At 46.9% G+C, this 21,407-nt stretch overlaps 1 protein-coding gene across 1 annotated transcript; it reads left to right on the plus strand.

Moving 5' to 3' along the window:
• Positions 1–1,393: 1,393 nt before the first annotated feature.
• Positions 1,394–20,549, plus strand: TSGA10IP (testis specific 10 interacting protein). The gene is made up of 8 exons (XM_061605803.1): positions 1,394–1,581; positions 2,875–3,058; positions 4,717–5,451; positions 9,151–9,370; positions 13,278–13,445; positions 15,490–15,589; positions 18,293–18,417; positions 20,120–20,549. The coding sequence occupies exons 1-8, from the start codon at positions 1,432–1,434 to the stop codon at positions 20,163–20,165; spliced, it is 1,728 nt and encodes a 575-aa protein (XP_061461787.1). The 5' UTR covers positions 1,394–1,431; the 3' UTR covers positions 20,166–20,549.
• Positions 20,550–21,407: the final 858 nt, after the last annotated feature.

A 21,407-nucleotide genomic window follows, 5' to 3' on the forward strand; every position in this document is an offset into this window, starting at 1 on the left:
CAGCGCAATCCTCTTGTGACTTTTTATTTATTTTTAGAAGGTTCACCCAGCTCAGAGAAGGGAACCTGTCGCCTTCCAGATGTTGCTGGACTCCCATCACCCATGGCTAATGATCGGGGATTATGGGAGTTGTAATCTGGCAACAGCTGGAGGGCCACAGGCTCCCCACACCTGATCTAGCCCCGCATTCCATTTCCAGAAGTGGCCAGCTACATGACTCTGCAAGCTATCAAGCAAGGCTTGAAGGTAATGTCCAGCCCATCCCTTGTCATTTTCCCTGCTGCATTTGCTGCTCAAAGGTATACTGCCCCTGTACACAAAGTTCATGGAGCATAGAAATACTGAGTGACGGGATGTGCTCATCTTAGTTCAATTTCTCTGCCTAAGGTGACAACTTGCAAATTTACAGATGCTGCAAATACTTACTTTTTTTAAATTGGCCCAGGTTAGTTGCCTCTGTAAAGAGGATCTCTAAATCAGGCAGTCTTCCGATTCCTTGTCAAATATCTAAGGCTAAAATCCAGTATATGCTTACCTGGGAGTATGTCCCACTGAACCCAATGGAGTTTATTTCTGAGTAGACATTTATTGGATTGCACTGTAAGGTGCTACGTGTGAGTGTCCACATGGAATTCCCAGGGAGGGGGGTTGGACAAACTCAAAACACTGAAAAGGGGGAGAAGGTTACTCTCTCACAAAACAAATTAGAATAGTGCCTGTACGTTTTCAGTCATAGCGCAGGTTCTACAAATGCTAAAACTATTTTTTCATGAAAGCTGGGAATTGAAGGATTTTGGATTTGGGAAGGGGTTGCCCCCTTGTCTTGCCCTCCTGCAGTGAGGAGAGCTTCATGGATGGCCCTGCTGTGCCCGAGCAGAGGGAGCGCCACATAATCCTGTGGCCCCCTGAGATGCCCTCCCAGGAACCATAGGCCTGCACTCTATATTTTGTTGCATGTGTTCATTTTGCTTCATGTATTAGGTAAATGGACAAGGTAGTAAGAAACAGGAGTACAGTATTATTATTAACAATATTTACATTGTACTTTTGGTTCTTACTATTTTTTTTTAGCTACCCTGGGAACATAACGTTTATGTTGAAGGTGTGAGGTATAAATTATGGAAGCAAGCAAATAGACTTAATGACGGTAACTGCTCTCAGAGTTTGCACCAAACCTAAGAACCCCAATCCGTTACGTCCAACACATTATGCTGGCCAAGGGCTGAGCCCAACCATTGCAAACAGGCTCTGGGGCTGAAGCCAAGCTTCAAATTAAGGCCTGCCACTGTGGTTGCCTTGGCAACCTGCTGACCGGAGGGAAGAGCCATGTTTTATTCCGGAAGCTTACTGCTCAGGCTTGTTCTGGAAGTGGGCCTGTTGCCGTGGTAAGCTGAGAGCCACTGGGCCCCATTCCATGTTGTCGTGGGCACCATGTTGAACCCTCACCGCCAGTCAGTGTTGACCAACGCTTGTGTCAAGGTCTCTGTGGACCCCATTACCCAGGCATCCGGCACCATCTATGAGCCAAAGGGGCAGGTCCGGCTCTTGGGCCTGCTGTCGGAGAGCTCCCCTTCACAACAGGTACCTTGGAGTGGGCAACTTGCTCCCATAAGTGGAGGCCGTGCCTCACATACACACCAACAATATTAGTGTTATTTTCATTGCTGCAGCATGCTGGTTATTCAATGCAACAAAAGTGACATCATCTCTGGTCCATCCAGCGTGTAGTGTACACTTCCACAGTGCTTTCCTCTCACTCCTTAGAGAGCCTGGAGTGGGTGGATGAGAGAGAGTGTGAATGTGGCCACCCGCTCTGGCCACGGGCTGGCATTTGGCCCCTGGACGTCCACCTATTGCTGCATGTGGCTCTCAGGAGCCAAAGCTTTGCCCTCTCCTAGCCAGAGGATGATGGGGCCCAAAGGAGTGATGGGAAATTCTCAGTAGGACTGCATGAGAATCGTTTCTCTTGGGCTGGATTTTGTTACACATGCCAGAAGTAGGTGAACATGCATAAGTCTAATTTCATTTATTTATTATTTGATTTATATCCCGCCTGTCCTCACAGCAGGAGCCCAGGGCTGCAAACAAAAGCACTAAAACCACTTTAAAACATCATAAAAACAGACTTTAAAATACATTAAAACAAAACATATTTTAAAACATTTTTTAAAGCCTTCAAGACACCTTTAAAAAAAAAGTTAGTTCCCAGCACCTTTAAAAACTATAGTTCCTAGGATTCTTGAGAGGAAGCCATGACTGTGAAAGTGCTTTTAAGAGTGCTTTAGATGTATAGTGTCAACGTGACCATGTAGGAAACTTAACTTTTAACAAACCAATGCCAATATTTTGGGGTTGTACCCAATACGAGTCCTACTCAGAGTAAATCCATAGACATTAACAGCCACGACTAACTTAGATTTGTTCATTTCATTCGGTCTACTGAGTAGAACTTTGATATAATCCCCTATTTTTTTTGCCATCTGGAAACTTTGAAGCCTCCAATATATATGTTTGTTTTTATACTGGAGAAAAGGTACCCAGCACATGCTCTGTGTCACATGAAATTAAGTTCCAGGGCTTTACTAGGGCTTAACTTTAGAGCCAGTGAAAAAAGCAGATAAGAGAAATATCAACTCATTTGAAATGTGGTATTGGAGGACAGCTTTGCAGATACCATGGACTGCGAAAAAGACAAATAATTGGGTGTTAGAACAAATTAAACCAGAACTCTCACTAGAAGCTAAAATGATGAAACTGAGGTTATCATACCTTGGACAGATAACGAGAAGACATGATTCATTAGAAAAGATAATGCTGGGAAAAACAGAAGGGAGTAGAAAAAGAGGAACCGTAATTTGCCCCTGTGTGTCTCAGGAGGACTATCTGGATGCCGGTGATGGAATGCTGATCTGCATGAAGCGGGCAAAGAAGAGAAGTCCTCACTCCATAAGGAAGGGCTGCTGGGAGCCTGAGGAAACAGGCCCACATGTCAGCGAAGCCTCAGACACAGAGCCAGAGCCAGAAGCAAACAGGCAAGTTGTTGCGGTGGGCTGGGCGAGTCCAGGGCTGCATGTAATTTTATCGTGAAAGAGCAATGACTAGAGGTATGGGGAACCTCTGGCTTTCCTGATATTGCTAAACTACAACTCCCATCATCCCTGGCCATTGGCCATGCTTGCTGGTGGGACTTGTAGTTCAACCCTCCTCCCCAAGGTAATGGAAAAAGTACATTCTGTCTGTGTTGTTTTTGCATGCATTCAGGTGAGCGAACAGGGACGGCCAATGAAAACAGTACAGCCTTTGAATCATGTCCAATTTAACAAAAAATGTTAAAGATTAGAACATTCAAACTTTTTAAGGTAGAAAGATGGGGATATTAATCATGTTTACATATCCCACCTTTTCTCTGAAGAGTTCAAAGGCAGCATATCTGCATTTCTCCCACATTTTATCCACACCAGCGACCTTGTGAGGTAGGTCAGTTTGAGAGAGAATGAAACGGCCAAGTTCATCCAAGGAACTTCATGCCTGAGCAGGGATTTTATGCTAGAATGGTTTTGGCTACTCCCCATGTATTTAAAGCACATGGCTTCCCTCAAATAATCCTGGGGTCTGTGGCTTGTTAAGGGTGCTGGGAATTATCAACCCGTGAAGGGTAACCTACAATTCCCAGGATTCTTTGGGAGAAGTCATGTGCTTTAAATGTGCTTTACCGGTTACATCCCAACAACTTCCATGGGAGAGAGCTAAGCACATACTTTGAGATGGTCGCCTCATGTCAAAAAGGACATTATAGAGTTGGAAAAGGTTCAGAAGAGGGCAACCAGAATGATCAAGGGGATGGAGCGACTCCCTTACGAGGAAAGGTTGCAGCATTTGGGGCTTCTTAGTTTAGAGAAAAGGGGGGTCAGAGGAGACATGATAGAAGTGTATAAAATTATGCATGGCATTGAGAAAGTGGATAGAGAAAAGTTCTTCTCCCTCTCTCATAATGCTAGAACTCGTGGACATTCAAAGAAGCTGAATGTTGGAAGATTCAGGACAGACAAAAGGAAGTACTTCTTTACTCAGCGCATAGTCAAACTATGGAATTTGCTCCCACAAGACGCAGTAATGGCCACCAGCTTGGATGGCTTTAAAAGAAGATTAGACAAATTCATGGAGGACAGGGCTATCAATGGCTACTAGCCGTGATGGCTGTGCTCTGCCACCCTAGTCAGAGGCAGCATGCTTCTGAAAACCAGTTGCCGGAAGCCTCAGGAGGGGAGAGTGTTCTTGCACTCGGGTCCTGCTTGCGGGCTTCCCCCAGGCACCTGGTTGGCCACTGTGAGAACAGGATGCTGGACTAGATGGGCCACTGGCCTGATCCAGCAGGCTCTTCTTATGTTCTTATGTTCTTAACACCCCCTTCCCGTCGAAAGCAATTCAAGTCATGCAAAAGTTGTACCTTGTCAGGCCAAACGTGGGGAACCTTTAGCCCTCCAGATGTTGCTGAATTGCAACTCCCATCATCCCTGGCCATTGGCCATGTTTCCTGGGAGCTGGAGGGGACGGGCGGGCTGCAGTTCAGCAGCATCCGGAGGGCCGAAGGTTCCTGGGCAGCCTGGAAGCGCTTGGATCAGAGCAAAGGCAAAGTTGGGAAGCTGGCTTTCAAAGCCGGAGGGAGGAAATCAGGTTCATTTCTGATCCCAGCACTGCTTTCCCCTAGGCTGCCAGCACCTCCCGCTCCAGGTGCCAACAACACCTCGCCAAGCCTTTCCCTGGCGCTGGAGCCCGCCAAGGAGTCTCGTCCTGGTTCCTTTCCCTTCCACTGGATATGGGAATCCTTCTCCGTCAATGGCCAGGCGGTGTACCAAGACCGTTCCCTGGAGAAACCCAAGAAGAAGAGGTCCCCTCAGGCTTCGACTGTCTCCATCCACGAGCCCCCCTGCACGCCGGAGCCAGGGAGCCCTGGTCCCACTCCCTGTAGCCCTAAAGAGGGCCGTTGCGTGGAAGTGCCCAAGGCAGCCGCAGACGATGGCCCCGAGGATCATCCCTGGTCCAGGCGCCAGAAGCACCACCAACCTCCGGGCCTGGCTCCCGGGAGCTCCCTCTTGCCCCTCTACTGGAAGATGGAGGCCCGATCCGAGGCCCGGAAGCGGCAGTTGCGCCAGGAGCGCCAGCGCTGGCTCCAGCTCACCCAGCAGCTCCTGAGCCTGGAGGACCAGTTCCCCAGGCGGGAGAAGCACCTCTCCCTCAAGCAGCTGGAAGAGAAGCTCCGAGCTGAGCTCCTCTGCCTGGCCACGGAGCCGGAAGAGCCTGGGCCCCAGAAGGAGAAGGGGAAAGCCAAGAGCCGGGCCCGGGCCTCCAAGGAGGAGCCGACCTTCCAGCCTGTCATCAACCGCAAGGTCCCCAACTTCAGGAGCCTGCAGAGGCGCTTCCAAGAGCAACTGGAACAAAAGAAAGATCAGGGTGGGGAGCAGTCCTTCAGGGGTAAAGGAGAGAAGGTTGTGGGGGGGGGGACAGCATCTTCATTATGGGTTGTATCCAGCTCAGTCCTGCTCCAATAGGACAGGTTAATCGTAGCCATTGACTGAGTTGCGCACACCCCAATCTCCAGGCAGGGCAAGACATGCAGGGGTTCAGGGGCTTACCCGGGGCTTGGTTGCCTTGGAATGACAGTCTGTGGTGTCTTTAGGATATATGGCTTTATTTACACGTAGAATCGTAGTTGCTGCTTTTTAGGCGTCATGTTTGTCATTGTCAGTCAGTCCCAGGTTCATAGCCTCCTGAGCTGTTTTTGAGATTTCCTGTAACTGTCATGAAAGCTTTTCTATTTTGCCTTGCGTACGTTGCAGCACTATTGCCCAATCTTCATCGAGTGCCCTTCTTATTTTAGTGAAATATTCATCCAATTATCATAGAATTACAGAGTTGGAAGGGGCCTCTAAAGCCATTGAGTCCAACCTCCTGCTCTGTGCAGGAACCCAACTGAAAGCATCCCTGACAGGTGCCTGTCCCGCTGCCTCTTGAAGGCCTCCAGTGTTGGAGAGCCCACCACCTCCCTAGGTCATTGGTTCCATTGTCATACCCCTCTAATAGTTAGGAAGTTTTTCCTGATGTTCAGCCGTAATCTGGCTTCCTGCAACTTGAGCCCATTATTCCATGTCCTGCACTCTGGGACGATTGAGAAGAGATCCTGGCCCTCCTCTGAGTGGCAGCCTTTCAAGTCCTTGAAGAGTGCTATCCTACCTCCCCTCAGTCTTCTCTTCTCAAGGCTAAACATGCCCAGTATTTTCAGTCTCTCCTCATAGAGCTTTGTTTCCAGTCCCCTGGCCATCCTGGTTGCCCTCCTCTGAACGCATTCCAGTTTGTCTGCATCCTTCTTAAAGCATACAACCTGAGCATAAATTGGAAGGGGCTCACATCATGAACATTCCAATAGATCTTGCTTCCCCATTAGGCTTCCTTCTAATGGAGGCTTCCATTAGAAGCTAGGCAAGCCTCTCTGTGTCTTCACAGCTGCCAGCTTCACATCAAACTAACACAAACACAAAAACTACTTCGGGGGGGGGGAAAAATCACTCTCCTGCAAGAGTTCCTATAGAAACAGGGCGGCTCTGGACCAAATCTTTAGATGTGTAATTCATCAACCAGACAAAGCAAATGGCTTGACCAGAACTATTAACTTATGAAAGGAACTGGTTTGACTAGTTCCCCAGGTCTCTGTAATACAAACTGCATCTCTACAGATTCAAAATCACAGGCTGGATTTTGAATCACATCATAAAGACCAGTCCTCCAATCGTATAACACTTTCAATGAGTCTCCACCGAGTAGGGCATAGTTGAATTTGATTTGGATTCCTGCATTGAGCAGGGGGTTGGACTTGATGGCCTTACAGGCCCCTTCCAACTCTACTATTCTATGATTCTATGAATAATAATAGCAACAGCGTCCCAGCTATGTACAAGGCTAATTCAGGGGAAATTAAATAGTTCTGCACGTTTTCTTTTTTAAAACATATTTTTATTGGGAAAATATTTTTTTAGAGAAACTTACAAACATACAAAAGTGGTGCCAACAACAGACTGTAAAGAGGGTGCACGTAGTCACATTACATAAGCAAGCATACAGTAACACTACAGGCACTATCTCCTATTAGATCAGGGCTGGAGGAACCTTTTCTGGCTCCTGTGCCAGATCCTTGTCTCCTAGAGGGACAAAATTTGATAGGCAGATCCGGTCACCTACCTGTCAATCACCTGATGTCAGCTGATGCTGTGCTTTGAAGCCCCATCTTCCAAGACTACAAAGTGCAGCGTGGGGCGGTTTGAAAGCCCTTCTGCAAGCAGCCTTCCCGTTTTCAGTGGTTCAGAGAGCAGCGGGGGCTGTTTGCGGCCTCACACTGAGGTCTGGCTGCATGTGCTTGTTGGCAGCAGAGGAATAGGCACATGCAGCCAAACTGAGCAGGATTTAACCCCCACTCATCAGCCAATTCAGAATCAAACCCCATCCCCCATCAGTTCACATCCCTCTCCATCCGAGTGACACCAGCTGATTGGCAGTTTTTAAAATATGGTCTTTCGGGCCAAATATGACCCCCTGGTGGGCCAAGATTGGCCTGCAGACCGGAGGTTTCCCACCCCAGCTTTAGGCAGATCCAGCTTAAGATCTTGTAAGACCTTGAGAGCTTTTGTGAAGTCGTAAAAACAAACATGGCTACACTTGAGGTTGTTACAATGATTTGTTCACTTAAAGCATTTTTTTCAACCATGCTCTTCAGCTAACAAGCCTCCCAGAACTGTGTACAGATTCTTTTTCTCTTTGTTTGAAGCAAGGCAAGCTTACCATCAAAAAGACATGAAGGAAAAGGGATGGGGAGGGAAGGGGGTGGGAAGCAAGCTTAGGCACCGGTTCTTAAAGGTTCCTTTCTCACAATAGCCAGCTGCGAAGGAAACAATTCAGGTGGCCCAATGGAATGGCCATTGCCGGGTGATAACTGAGGAAGATTAAAAGACAGCTGATCTCTCAGCAGAGCCGATGGAGCTGCCCTGCTTCCCTTCTCTCCCTCTGCTCTGCAGCCTGATGGAATGGCTGCTGCTAGGTGACAATTGAGGGAGAGGCATAGGCAGCTTGTTACATATGTCAGATGGAAGGTCTTGCAAGCAAACTTTGTAGGACTTTAGACCAGCGATAGAGCTCTTGCTTTGCATGCAGAAGGTCCCAGGTTGGTTCATCCCTTGGTGTCTTGGGTTTCAGAGCATGTGCAGAGTTCCATGCAGAAGAGAAATTCTGAGAGAGAGCATCCTTGGGCTCCTCATTCAACAGCTCCAGGAAGACAAAGACTAAGGCTCCAATCCAATACATGTCTATTCAGAACTAAGCTTCATTGGGATCAATGGGACTTACTCCCAGATAAGTATGCATTGGATTGCAGTCTAAAGCATCAGTTTTTTTTTTACTGAGATAAGTAAATGCCAGCACCTTCATGGAGATGGATTGTTGTAAGGGCCGGTTCTGACAACACCCCATCTCTGATGTCAGTGAAATAGAAGGCTAATCAGAATTGTACTTTGAAATTGCTTTCACCTCTTTAAGGTCTCCTAATTTACATTAGGTTGCCTAATGTCATCGTATATATAAAAAAGGATTAACCCCAGAATGTATATTGGGGAATAAAACACAGGATAGCTATCTGTTGCAGGCTTCCATAGGAGAGGTCTGATTGCAGGGGTACTGCTAGGGTTGTATTCAGCTAGGTTCTACTCAGAGTAAACCCACTGAAAATAAAGAGCCTAAGTTAGTCATGTCTATTAACTTCAGTTGGTCTTCACTGAATTGTGTAAGTTATATTCCATTATGTTACTACATCACATTCAGTGCAAAGGAAATGCAGTGCACATGGGGGGGGAACATAATCATTTATTTATTTATTAGATTTATATCCCGCCCTTCCTCTTAGTAGGAGCCAAGGCGGCAAATTACATATCATTAATTTGTAAGTAACAAATTAACAGCAAATACCTATATTTGCTGGATTGATTTCCGTCCCACAACTGGGTTGAATAGGTGAACAGTGGCAACTACCACTCCCATTTCTGTTATCGTCAGGATCCTACTACATCCCTTGCCACATTAATGCCTTTTCCTCTTCTCTGTCCTGCCCAGCAAAGCTGACTATCTGTAAGCCTTTCCGACTTCACACCGCCAGCAGCTCCCAGCAGCTCTCTGGGGAAGAGGAGAAGCAAGAGCAGGAAGACTCGTTTTCTGAGGTCCAGCGGCTCTGGGGGCTTCATTGGAGGGCCCCGTCTTGCCCAGACTTTGGCCCACCCATGGTTCCTCCTGTGATGCACACCAAGGCCTCTGACAAGCGGCAAGAGGCGAACAGGTAAGCAGGCGATGCTTCAAGGTCAGAGTGCAGGAAAGAGACACCTAAATCTTTGTGCTATTATTTCCCACAGAGGTTTGCGGGGGGCTGGCTGCAGTGGAGGCTGTGGCTCCGTGTCAGCAGGGCAGGGGAATCCGCTCTGGATTTTAGCCTGAGCTTTCAAGGAGCTGTTCAAGGTGCTTCAGCATAATCCACTACATATCGCTTCAGCACCTTGGACAGCCCCTTGCCGTTTGGCCTGAAACCCGCTGGTTGGTTGTGAAACTTTTGACTCCGCTTTAAAACACAGAATGTGAAAAGCTGCCTTTTGTTAAGTCACAGCTAGGGGTGGAAGAGAAATTTAGTTCAGTTTGCACTTAAAGGCAAACCGAATCTGCACGTTCTGAAACAATAGACAAGCCAAAACACAGGAGCCCTTCGGAAGGTCTCTGAATTTTGCAAAGCAGTTCTCCAGCCATGGAATGAGTACAAAAATACATAAACTGGGGGAAAGTTTGCAAAAGCATGCTTATTTAAGTGAAAATAAGGTACGACAGAGGTGTTATGTTAGGATAAATTGCTTTGCAAAAAAGGTGAAAATTAGGCAGAATTGCACATTGCATACTAGGAGATTTTTGCATTAAAACGCTGATGACTTTTCTTGAAGACTTTTTTAAAAATTGCATACTGATGTGGAAATGTAGAGAACTGAAGAATAGAAAAATGATAAACCAAGAGAAGCCAACATTGTTAGATTCACCCATCCCTAGTCAAGGCTTCTCCAGGCAAGGTTAGACCACGTCTGATCTTTACTGAGCATTCATTCTGATTTGATTGCTGGAAGGCTACACGGCGACCAGCCTTCATCTTGCATTCATCCTAATTTTTTTTAAACAGTCATGGCTTCCCCAAAGAATCCTGGGAACTGTAGTTTGTGAAGGGAGACCATAATTCTTCCAGAATCTTATGTTTTGTTGCCCCTCTTCAATAAGGGGATGGATAATTTGGGATGGTTTGGGAGATACCTGAAAATGGCCTTTGTTTGAAGAGCCCCACTGAGTGATTTGAACACCCAACAACTATGCTGGGAGGGCAAAGGAGGCAGCCCACCAGCAGCTTTCCTCACAGTGAGCCCTCCAGAAAGCAAAAGGAAGCTTACACAACAACTTCATTCATTAATGCAGAAGCCCAGGAGATAGCTGTGGGGGTACTGCAGATAAGCACCTTGCATCATTAGCTTCTTCTTGTACTAAGCTATTTCAGTGCAGCCGGAAGCCTCAACTAAATATTTGGTCCCCGCACTGGATACAAGTTATGCTTTTCCTGCTAATATGCCAACTGCTGACATCAGTTGAGAGAATAATTTCAAATGAAGTTTTAAAAATTCAAAAATGAGAAGGGTTTAGCGGTGATAATGCAAGGTCTTCTCTTATAAATCAAATGCAAATAAAAATGACTTTACATGTTCTAGTCCTTAACTATTGTTTCTCTCATAATAATATTTTGAAGCAATACAGTAGGGCCCCGCTCATACAGCGGGTTACGTTCCAGACCCCCGCTGTAAAGCGAAAACCGCTGTAAAGCGGATCCCATTGACTTACATTGACCAAAGTGGCGCCTGGCGGCAAAAAACCGCCGTAAAAGCGGAACAAGCGCTGTAAAGCGGGGCCTTTCTACAATTTACAATCACTATTAGCGGAACGCTGTAAAGCAAAGCGCTGTAAAGCGGGGCCCTACTGTATCTGTTTTTATTTGGTGCCCTGTTTCATTGCTTCTACCTTCCTCCCCTCTTCATGGTTTCTGGTAAACTAAGCATCAGTTGATATAACAGGGTGATATTGTAAGCAGTAACTCCATACAGGGATGCATTACACAGCCATTGCCTTCCGCAGAGTTTACCGGATTTAAACTATTTTGTCTGGATTCTTGAAACCTTTGAACAGCAACACAGATACTAAGCAAACTGAAGAGTATATAAATAGTTGAAATGTTTTGAGTTTTATTTACACAACCGTTGCAATATATTGGAGTTTTTTCCCAGCAGTGATTTGAGAAATCTTCCTTCTCTCTCCCTGCAGTTTGAATAGCTGCAGCTTGTTTATCTGCATCAAAGTTGTAGGATTAAGAGCCCAGTTTAAGTAATTTGAACATACTTGATAAATATTGACCTGTCCTGTAAATGTCAAGGAATGTCTTGACAATGAAGTCTGGTAGTGAAATACTAAATCTGAGATGAGGCAATATTATAGTTAAGGTACTAGCATTCTTTAGTCTCGTTTGAACCCTATTGAGAGAAAAAAAATAGAGTTTAAAGCTCCAGGTTCCCACATTTGCCATGGGGTTACTGGACATTAATGTTAGGTTTGCACTTTAATGCAAGACTTCAAAACTGAAGACTGTCCCCAAAGTATATTTGTATTGTGTTGCCAAGGGAACAGAGGATTAAAATAGTCTAATTTCCTAAAATGGTAGACACCTAGTTTCTGAAGGGTGCTGAGAATTGTCTGGAGACCCGTTCCCTTCACAGAGCGACAATTCCCAGAGTTCCCTGGGAAGAGGGATTGATTGTTAACAGAGCTTGGAAAAGTTACTTTTTAAAACTACAGCTCCCATCAGCCCCAGCCAGCATGGCCACTGGATTGGGCTGATGGGAGTTGTAGTTCAAAAAAAGTAACTTTTCCAAACTCTGATTGTTAAGCAACATTGGTAAGTGTTGCTTTGTGAGAGGAACAGGAATCTCCTAACAACTCTCAGCACCCTTAATCTTGCCACCCTGGGCTCCTTCTGGGAGGAAAGGTGGGATATAATTTGGTTAATCAGTTATATTTAAATAAATTTACATATCCCCACAAGCCTTAATATGAAGTGTCTGAGATATAGCAAGAAGTTAAGATTAACTTACACTTTTAAAAGCTAAGCTACCTCTCCTTGGTAGAAAGAAATGTCATATTTAATATTTCTTCTTCAGTGGTGGCAAAAGTTATTGAGGGATTTGTCAATGCTAGAGTGAAAAAAATGCTTTTGTATTGGAATGTTATGTTATTAATATCAAAATATTATGTTATTAATTTGATTTGTTTTAATTGATAGTTTGTTTTATGATGTTTTATGATGACTTTAAATGTGATAATGTTTAGGTAATCAGTTGTAGTTATTGTTGGATTGTTATGTTTTGAAATGATTTTAAACTATTGTTTTTGAATTGATTGCTATTGATTTTTATTTATTTATTTATTTATTTATTTTATTCAATTTTTATACCGGCCATAGCAAGGCTGTCTGGGCGGTGTACATCAAATAGAAAATATATATTTACATTCAAATTTAAAAAACCACCTAATCATCAAATCAACATTTAAACAAACAGATGAAACATATAACTATCTTTACAAACATTAAATGCAAATACTAAAACTTGATGTCATCATTTATTATTTATTTATTTTATTTTATTCAATTTCTATACCGCCCAAAGCCAGAGGCTCTCTGGGCGGTGCACAGCATAGCATAAATACGATACAATAAAAATACATTAAAATGACAATAATAACACTGAGCATATATGTTAAACAATTAACAATTAACAGCCTGGTCTATATAACAACAAAAATTTGCATTTTTGTAAGCCACTTTGAGCATATTTGTATGGAAAAGTGGCATATAAATTCAAGTAATATAAATAAATATAACTTTAATAATAAATAAATAAAATAAAATAACCAGCAACAGTTCCCGAGCCTGTTTAAGGTGGCATGACACTGTTTGAAATGCATCGTGCAGATGTGGCCCGACCCCTTGAATCCACCCCAGTTGTGCAGACCTGAATTCCTGGCTTGAATCCCTCTTGCAAAACAGTGCCAGTCTGGAGGGGCCCTCCATCCCCTCTCTGGAGGCTCCCTGATGCCCAAGTCTGACCTCTTTTTGATAGACTGCTGTTGCTCGAATGGGAACGGCGGGAGCGACAGGAGAAGCGGCGAGCTGAGCTGCGCAGGGCCAAGGAGCATGAAGTGCAGCAGGAAGTGGCCAAGTGCCTGGCGACGTACCAGACCCCCAGCCACTCCATGGGGTCAGTCCAGAGAAAGCGGGAAATGCTCAGGTAACCGACCACCATGATTAGATTCATAACCCGCTCCAGTCCAGTATTTGTATTCTCCAGGGGCAGGGAAGGTTTTCCAGTCTGAGAGCCGCATTCCGTCATGGCAAGCCTTCTGAGGACTTGTATGCCCCGGCCATGAGCTTCCAGGTTTTAGGGATACCAAGGAAACGATAAGCCACATCCAGGTTTGCTTACAAGGAGAGTTTTATTGAATAACGTACAGCGCACAGGCATACCGAATAAGTGGATCAGGCTGCAAGGCCCTGCACAAACCGTTGACCAGTCTGAACCCCCGAACTGGGCAACAAGAATGGGTTATATAGTATACTTGTTTACAGGCACAGCGGTGATCTTATGTAAGTAATTAATTGCTACAAAATGTTAAGTCATAGCACTTGATTAATTCTCTTATTAATAAGGCACTTTCTCAGAATGATACAGCATAGCAATAACTGATACTGCTAATGAGCAAAGCATCCTGGCATCCTGGAGCTAGTTTCCTGGCAGAGCGTCAGACTGCTCCTTAGAAGCTTGTTAGCCCCTCACGTAAGGTACCAGGTGCGCTATGAGCTAACGGTTTACATTGACCATCAGGGCCAGCTCCAGGCATGCCAGGGCCCTTGGGCATCAGCTTGCCCTGGGCCCTGGCGTGTCTGTGTGTGTGTGCATATGTTCACACACACACGTGCCCACCCACCCCTCCACCTACCTGTCTCCTGTCTTTTACCATTGCCCTTATTGAAGATGGCAGCTGCGTTTCCCTAAGGAGATGATGCCTCTGCCGCCATCTTTGTTGATCAGCTAAGATGGCGGCAGGGGCTTCAGTACCTTAGGGAAACCGCGGCCGCCATCTTCGTTAAGGGCAATGGTAAAAGACAGCAGACAGGTAGGTGGGGGGGCGTAGGGGGGGCATGGATCGCAGAAGGGGAGTGGAGGGGCGGCTGAGGGGCCCCCTGTAGCTCCAGGGGCCATCAGGCCACTGACCCACCGGGCCGCCCATTAGAACCGGCCCTGTTGACCATTCTTTGACATATCTGCCAAGAAGATGCTAAAGAATGCCAAAGCTCTGGAGGAAATACAGGCCTCCATGCCTAAAAGCGGCTACAATAGGGCCCTGCTTTACGGCGTTCCGTTTTCCAGCGTTCCACTGATGCGGCGGCTTTCAATTAGGGGAAATTCCCTGTTTTAAAGCCACTTTTGCGGCATTTTGCAGCATTTTCGCACGACGCAACCCATTATAGTCAATGGGTTCTGCTTTACGGCGATTTCCGCTTTACAATGGGGACCTGGTCCCTAACCCGCCGTATAAGCCGGGCCCTACTGTACACATTTGTCTACCGGCCTGCTACAAGACTGTACACCAGTGGTGGGCGTGGTCTGAGGGAAATGTGGGTGGAGCAATGGATGTGACTCATACCTCTCTAAGGCAGGCTACATTCCAGCCGTGCAAAAACTAGACATTTCTAAATCCACGTGTCGCAGAGCTTGGAAAAGTTACTTTTTTGAACTACAACTCCCATCAGCCCCATCCAGTGGCCGTGCTGGCAGGGGCTGGTGGGAGTTGTAGTTCAAAAAAAGTAACTTTTCCAAGCTCTGCGCGCACCCCTCTCCATCCCACCGTCCTGACAAGCCAGAGGCAGTTCAAGGGCACATCTCCCAGAGGCAGTTCAAGGGCGAAAGTACTGAATGAGGGTATGGAGCAGAGCTGGTGAGGGACGTGTGGCTTGGGAAGAGTCCAGAGGGCCAGGCAGAAAGGACTGGAGGGCCACACGACCCCCCTGGGACTAAGATCCCCCTATTCCTGGATTCTTCGTGGCAGTGGCACTCATTCACCCGCTGCTAGCTGATCCTTGTTAACGGGAGATGCCAAAAAATGCACCTGGCCCCTTTCGCATGCATGCAAACCCGGTGCTCTACCAGTGTGTCTATCTAACTACCTACTGTTGAAGCAGGCCTTTCTTTTTCTTTTGTTTTTGGAGGGGAGGGATCGGAAGGGAGAGAAATAATGAAGGTCTGCCATGTCTCACTTCCATTTCGTGTGCAGGAGGCAGGAGAAGCAGCGCATGGAGGAGTACACATTGCAGCTGCAGGAGATGCAAGACCGCGTGGAGAGCCGGCCTTTCCTCTTTGAGAGAGTCATGCAGGTGAAGGGGGCAGTTGTGCAGCGGCGGCAGGGGGGGGGGAAGAAGCAGATTCTGTCTCACCACCACCCCAAGAAGCCAGCCCGGAGGAGCCTATCTGCGTCCTGAGAATTCCCACCACTGGTTCTAATGCTCTTGCCCGCTGGAGGGAGGGAGAACAAATCTATTCAGAGGAGGACAAGGAGGATGATCAGAGGACTGGAAACAAAGCCCTATGCGGAGAGACTGAAAGCACTGGGCATGCTGAGCCTTGCAAAGAGAAGACTGTGGGGAGATAGGAGAGCCCTCTTCAAGTCCTTGAAAAGTTGTCACCCAGGGGACAGCCAGGATCTCTTCTCGACTGTCCCAGAGTGCAGGACACGGAATAACGGGCTCAAGTTACAGGAAACCAGATTTCGGCTGAACATCAGGAAAAACATCCTAACTGTTAGAACAAAACAACAATGGAACTAATGACCTAGGGAGGTGGTGGCCTCCCAAAACTGGAGGCCTTCAAGAGGCAGCTGGACAGGCACCTGTTGGGTATGTTTTAAGTTGGATTCCTGCATTGATCAGAGTGTTGGACTCGATGACCTTATAGGACCCTTCCCACTCTGTGATTCTATGCTTCTACTATTTCTCTTTGCACAATGGGACATTCTCCCCTTCTCTCCCTGTGTGCCCCCTAAATTCCTTCAGGGGCTGCTCCCCCAACTCTCCAGAGCAGATTTGGGAATGGCAGGGGAAGGAGAGGGGGTAAGTCCCATTGCTCTTGTGATAATCCTTGTGCTGGCACTATTTCTTATTTGAATTCCACCTGTTATTTTTTCTGTTTAACAAGCTTTATATATTGGTTTATCAGCCAAAACCTCTAAGCAGTTTACATAAACATTATCAAATATATATAAGGAAATACCAATAAAATCAAACTTTAAAAACAAGGAAACAATAAAAAGTATCAAAATATAGATAAAATGAGCAGGTTTACAAAAATTGTAAAGGAAATGTAAGAAAATTGCATGTCTGGGTTTATATAAAACTTACACAAGAAAATACCAATCAAGTCAAACTTTAAGAACAGGGAAATTGTTTTTAAAAAAGAGACATAATAAGACGATCAAAACACAGATAAAACCAGCTGTTTTACAGTAAATATGCATACTAACATTACCTGGCAGGGGAGGCTTGCCTAAGCAGAAAGGTTTTTGGCAGGCATAGAAAACAATCCAGCAAAGACACCTGCCGAATGTCGCTGGGCAGGGAGTTCCAGAGAGTAAGTGCTGCCACACTAAAAGACTGATTCCTTGTACGGCAAAATCAGAGTTGACACACGGCATTTAAATCTAAAGGAAAAGACTCTCCACATTTGTTCTGGCACAGTTAGCAAAGCGGCAGCTGACAGCATAGAATCATGGAATCATACAGTTGGAAGGAGCCTATAAGCTCCTCATAGGGCTTTTTTTCCAATCCCCTGATCATCCTTGTTGCTCTCCTCTGAACCTATTCCAGTTTGTCTGCATTCCACATACAATCATAGAATCATAGAATAGTAGAGCTGGAAGGTGCCTATAAGGCCATCAAGTCCAACCCCCTGCTCAATGCAGGATCCTTCTTAAAGTGCGGTGTCCAGAACTGGACACAGTACTCCAGATGAGGCCTAACCAGTGCCAAATAGAGGGGAACCAATACTTCATGCGATTTGGAAACTATACTTCTGTTAATGCAGCGTAAAATAGCATTTGCCTTTTTTGCAGCCACATCACACTGTTGGCTCATGTTCAGCTGGTGATCAACTACAATCCCAAGGTCCTTTTTGCATGTAGTATTGCTGAACCAAGTATCCCTCATCTTATACCTGTGCATTTGGTTTCTTTTTCCTCGGTTTAGAACTTTGCTCTTATCCCTGTTAAATTTCATTCTGTTGTTTTTAGTTCAGTGCTCCAGCCAGTCAAGATCCCTTTGAATTTTGTTTCTGTCCTCCAGGGTACTAGCTATACCTCCCAATTTTGTATCATCTGCAAATTTGATAAGCATTCCCTGCACCTCCTCGTCCAAGTCATTAATAAAAATTTTGAAGAGCACTGGACCCAGGACCGAGCCCTGCAGTACCCCACTTGTTACCTCCCCCCAGTTTGAGAACCATTGATGAGCACTCTTTGAGTATGATTCTGTAGCCAACTGTGGATCCACTTGATAGTTGTTCCATCTAGCCCACATCTAGCTAGCTTGCTAATCAGAATATCATGGGGCATTTTGTCAAAAGTTTTGCTGAACTCAAGATATATTATGTGCACAGCATTCCCACAGTCTACCAGGGAGGTTACCCAATCAAAAAACGAGATAAGATTACTCTGGCAGGATTTGTTCTTGATAAATCCATGTTGGCTTCTAGTGATCACTGCATTGTTTTCAAGGTGCTAACAGACTGACCGCTTTATAATCTGCTCCAGAATTTTCCCAGGGATTGATGCCAGGCTGACTGGTCTGTAGTTCCCAGGTTCCTCCTTTCTGCCCTTTTTGAACATAGGGACAACATTAGCCCTCCTCCAGTCATCCGGCATTTCACCCATCCTCCACGATTTTGCAAAAACAATAGCGGTTCCGAGAGTTCTTCCGCTAGTTCCTGCAATACTCTACAACAGGTTTTGACGGGGCCATTCAGGTTGAGGTTTGTGCTGCCTTGGGCTCGTCTGCATCATTCCTCACTCCAGCCTCTCTCCTCCGCAGGCCAATGCCCGCCAAGCTGTGGAGCGGCGTTTCTCCCAGGTCCTGGCTGCGCTGGGCATCGACGAAGAAGTGCTCTGGAAGCATGCCGTGCGGCAGTCTGCTGGCAAGTCCTCAGCCAAGTACATGTAAGGATGAGAAGAAGGGAGTGGATGGGGGAAAGCCGCCTTTTTCCCCCTATGGGAAAGAGAGATTTCTCTTTTCTGTTTGGAAAGCATTTTGGACCGGGGTCTTTCTCAGCCCTACCTGGAGACGCTGGGGATTGGGCCTGGGATGTGCTGTATGGGCAACAGGTGCACTACCACTGAGCCACAGCCCTTCCCTAAAGAAGGTGAGCATGCACCCTCTTTGGCCTGCTGGGGCACCAACAGAGGATTCTCTAGTGCAGACAATCCCAGCGGGACTCACTGTCGGTGAGCCCTGCTTGCAAAGGAATAATTGGGAGCTCACTTTAAGCTCCCGATTGTTCCATTGGCACCAGGTCCTTACCTGATCTGGGGGAAACAACCTCACAGGCTAACAGGGCTCCTGTTGGGAGGAAGGGCGGGATATAAATCAAATAATAAATAAAATAGAGACCGGTGCCAGGCCTAATTAGGCCTGCGGATTGGAGTTTCCCCATCCTTGACCTACAGGCAGGCTTGACATCAGCACCTAATAGGATCAGGTCAGTACCAGAGTGCCCACTGGGACTGATGTCAATTGCAGGCATCCCTTCTTGTTTTTTATTTTGCATGGTGTGTGTGCTACAAAGGCCCAGAGGCATTCTGGGGAGAAGATAGAAGGTGGCCTCAGCCTCAGCTGGCCCTTCTCTTTGGGGTGCACCTGCCATGTAAAAGGGGGGGGAGAAAGGAAAGGGGGTTCTGCTTCCATCTGGTAGGCGTGGCGTGCGGATGGTGGTGGTGAAGATGCAGGGGATGAGTAGGCATGGGGAGTGGAGTGAGGGGCAGTGCAGGGACTCCCTTGCTAGGGTGGCCCTGTGTCCTACTTTATAGAGGGCAGCCTTCTCTTTGAAAGGCTGCCTTGTCTAAGGTCCCATCCACACCATACATTTAAAGCAGTGTCATACCACATGAAACAATCATGGCTTACTCCTGAGGATCCTCAGAAGTGTAGTTTGTTAAGGGTGCTAAGTTAGGAGACCTTATTCCTCTCAGAGAACTACAGTTCCCAGAGTTCCCTGGGGAAAGGGATTGTTAAACCACTCTAGGAATTGTAGTTCTGGGAGGGGAAGGGAAGGTCTCCTAACAGCTCTCCGCACCTGTAACTAACTACAGTTCCCAGGATTCTTTGGGGGAGGCCATAACTATTTAAAGTGGTGTGATGATGCTTTAGTGCAGATTGGGGCCCAAGTCCGGCTTAAAAATGGTCCAGAATTTAAGCGAAGGCTGGCTTTAGAACAGGATTTAAAAGTTGCCCATCAACAGTTAGCCCCGGACAGCAGACTGCGCAGCTCCTACTTGGGGGCTCCACACTGGAGCATCTAGTTGGCCACTGTGAGAACAGGACGTTGGACTAGATGGGCCTTTGGCCTGATCCAGCGCAGCAGCCAGGCTCTTCTTATGTTCTTTCTTATGAGCAAGTGCACAGGTCAGTTCTCTTGCTCCTCCCTGTGGCCCAATGTATTGTATTCCCGTTTAAATAACAGTAATGATTTCTACGTGCACATCTATCCCTATAAAATTAGCACGTGCCATTTTTCTGCACATTGGTCTTCTCTTTTGTCCCGTTTCTTGGCGATATGCAAGTGGCCACCCCTGCCCCTTGCCCGGGAGCCTCTCAGACCTGGCCCTCCCCTGTGGCTTTCAGCCTGACTGTGGTGTGTTTCAGACACAAGAGGACGGAGTCTCCGGAGGATCTCTCCGAATCAACCTGAGAGCAAAGCCCAGCAGGCAGAGAGGACAGAGAGAGAACCTTAGAGTCAGCTATGTATCTTCTAGGCCTGTACAGCCATGAGGCACCTGGAAATAAAGCTAGCTTTGGAAAGCAGAGAGAAATTCAGCCTGCCTTACTCTTCCTGTGTCTGTGTGCGTACGCATGCATGTGCAGGGCTGGCGCCAGAAGGTGGCTAGGTTGGGCCTTGGCCAAGGGCCCCTGTGGCCCAGAGGAGCCCCTGAAGAGCCCCTCCTTAGGGTGGGAGGGTGGCACTCCCGTTCCATGATCTGTGGCAGGGTCCAAGTGGAAGCTCCCAGGCACTGCCCCCAATACAGACAGTGTGGATTTCGATACGCTTACGCTTACGCGCACACCTCACCTACCTCTCCTGTCAGCTTGAATGCTGTGCGCGCATGCCTGCCATCACCCAAGATGGTGGCGGGGGCTTCTTTAAGGAGCTGACACCTCCTCCACCATCTTGGTTGATGGCAGGCATGAGCACTATGCAGGCACGTTGTTCACAAGAGGTAGGTGGCATGCGCAGGTGGGCTTATTAGCCCCGCGCCGACTGTATACACCACGGTTGCGTAATCTGAGACGGGAGGTGAGACGACTAGAACGCCGGTGGCGGAAATCACATTCCGAAGATGTCCGGACACAGGTTAGAGCAGCAGTAGCTGCCTATCAAGTGGCAGTGAAGGCAGAGAAGAAGAGGTTCTTTGCTGCCTCCATTGCGTCCGCAGAGTGCTGTCCCAGGAGGTTGTTCCAAGTGGTCCGAAGCCTGGTCGGTCCAGTTGCTCAGGAACCCTTGGAACAGTCAAAGGCCTCCTGTGACAAATTAGCAAAGCACTTTGCTGATAAAATCGAACACTTACGGAACTTGATCCCGTACGCCGTGGATACAGTAAATGAACCAGGGTTGGCCAGTTGCAAGCCGGTTAAATGGGATCTGTTTAGGCCTCTCCCTTCTGAGGATGTGGACAAGGTCCTCTCAACTGTAAAGCCTACCACATGTCTAAATGATCCTTGCCCGTCGTGGCTCCTTGTGAGCTGCAAAGAGAAATTGGGCGAGGGGATTAAGGCGGTGGTTAATGCATCCCTAGAGGAGGGTGTAATGCCATTAGCCCTCAAGGAGGCAGTCGTGAAGCCCATCTTAAAGAAGCCCTCCTTGGATCCCCAAGTTTTGAATAACTTTCGCCCTATTTCAAATTTACCATTTCTAGGCAAGGTCATTGAGCGAGTG

Source organism: Rhineura floridana, chromosome 22, assembly GCF_030035675.1.
Source record: "Rhineura floridana isolate rRhiFlo1 chromosome 22, rRhiFlo1.hap2, whole genome shotgun sequence".
Lineage (NCBI taxonomy): Eukaryota > Metazoa > Chordata > Lepidosauria > Squamata > Rhineuridae > Rhineura > Rhineura floridana.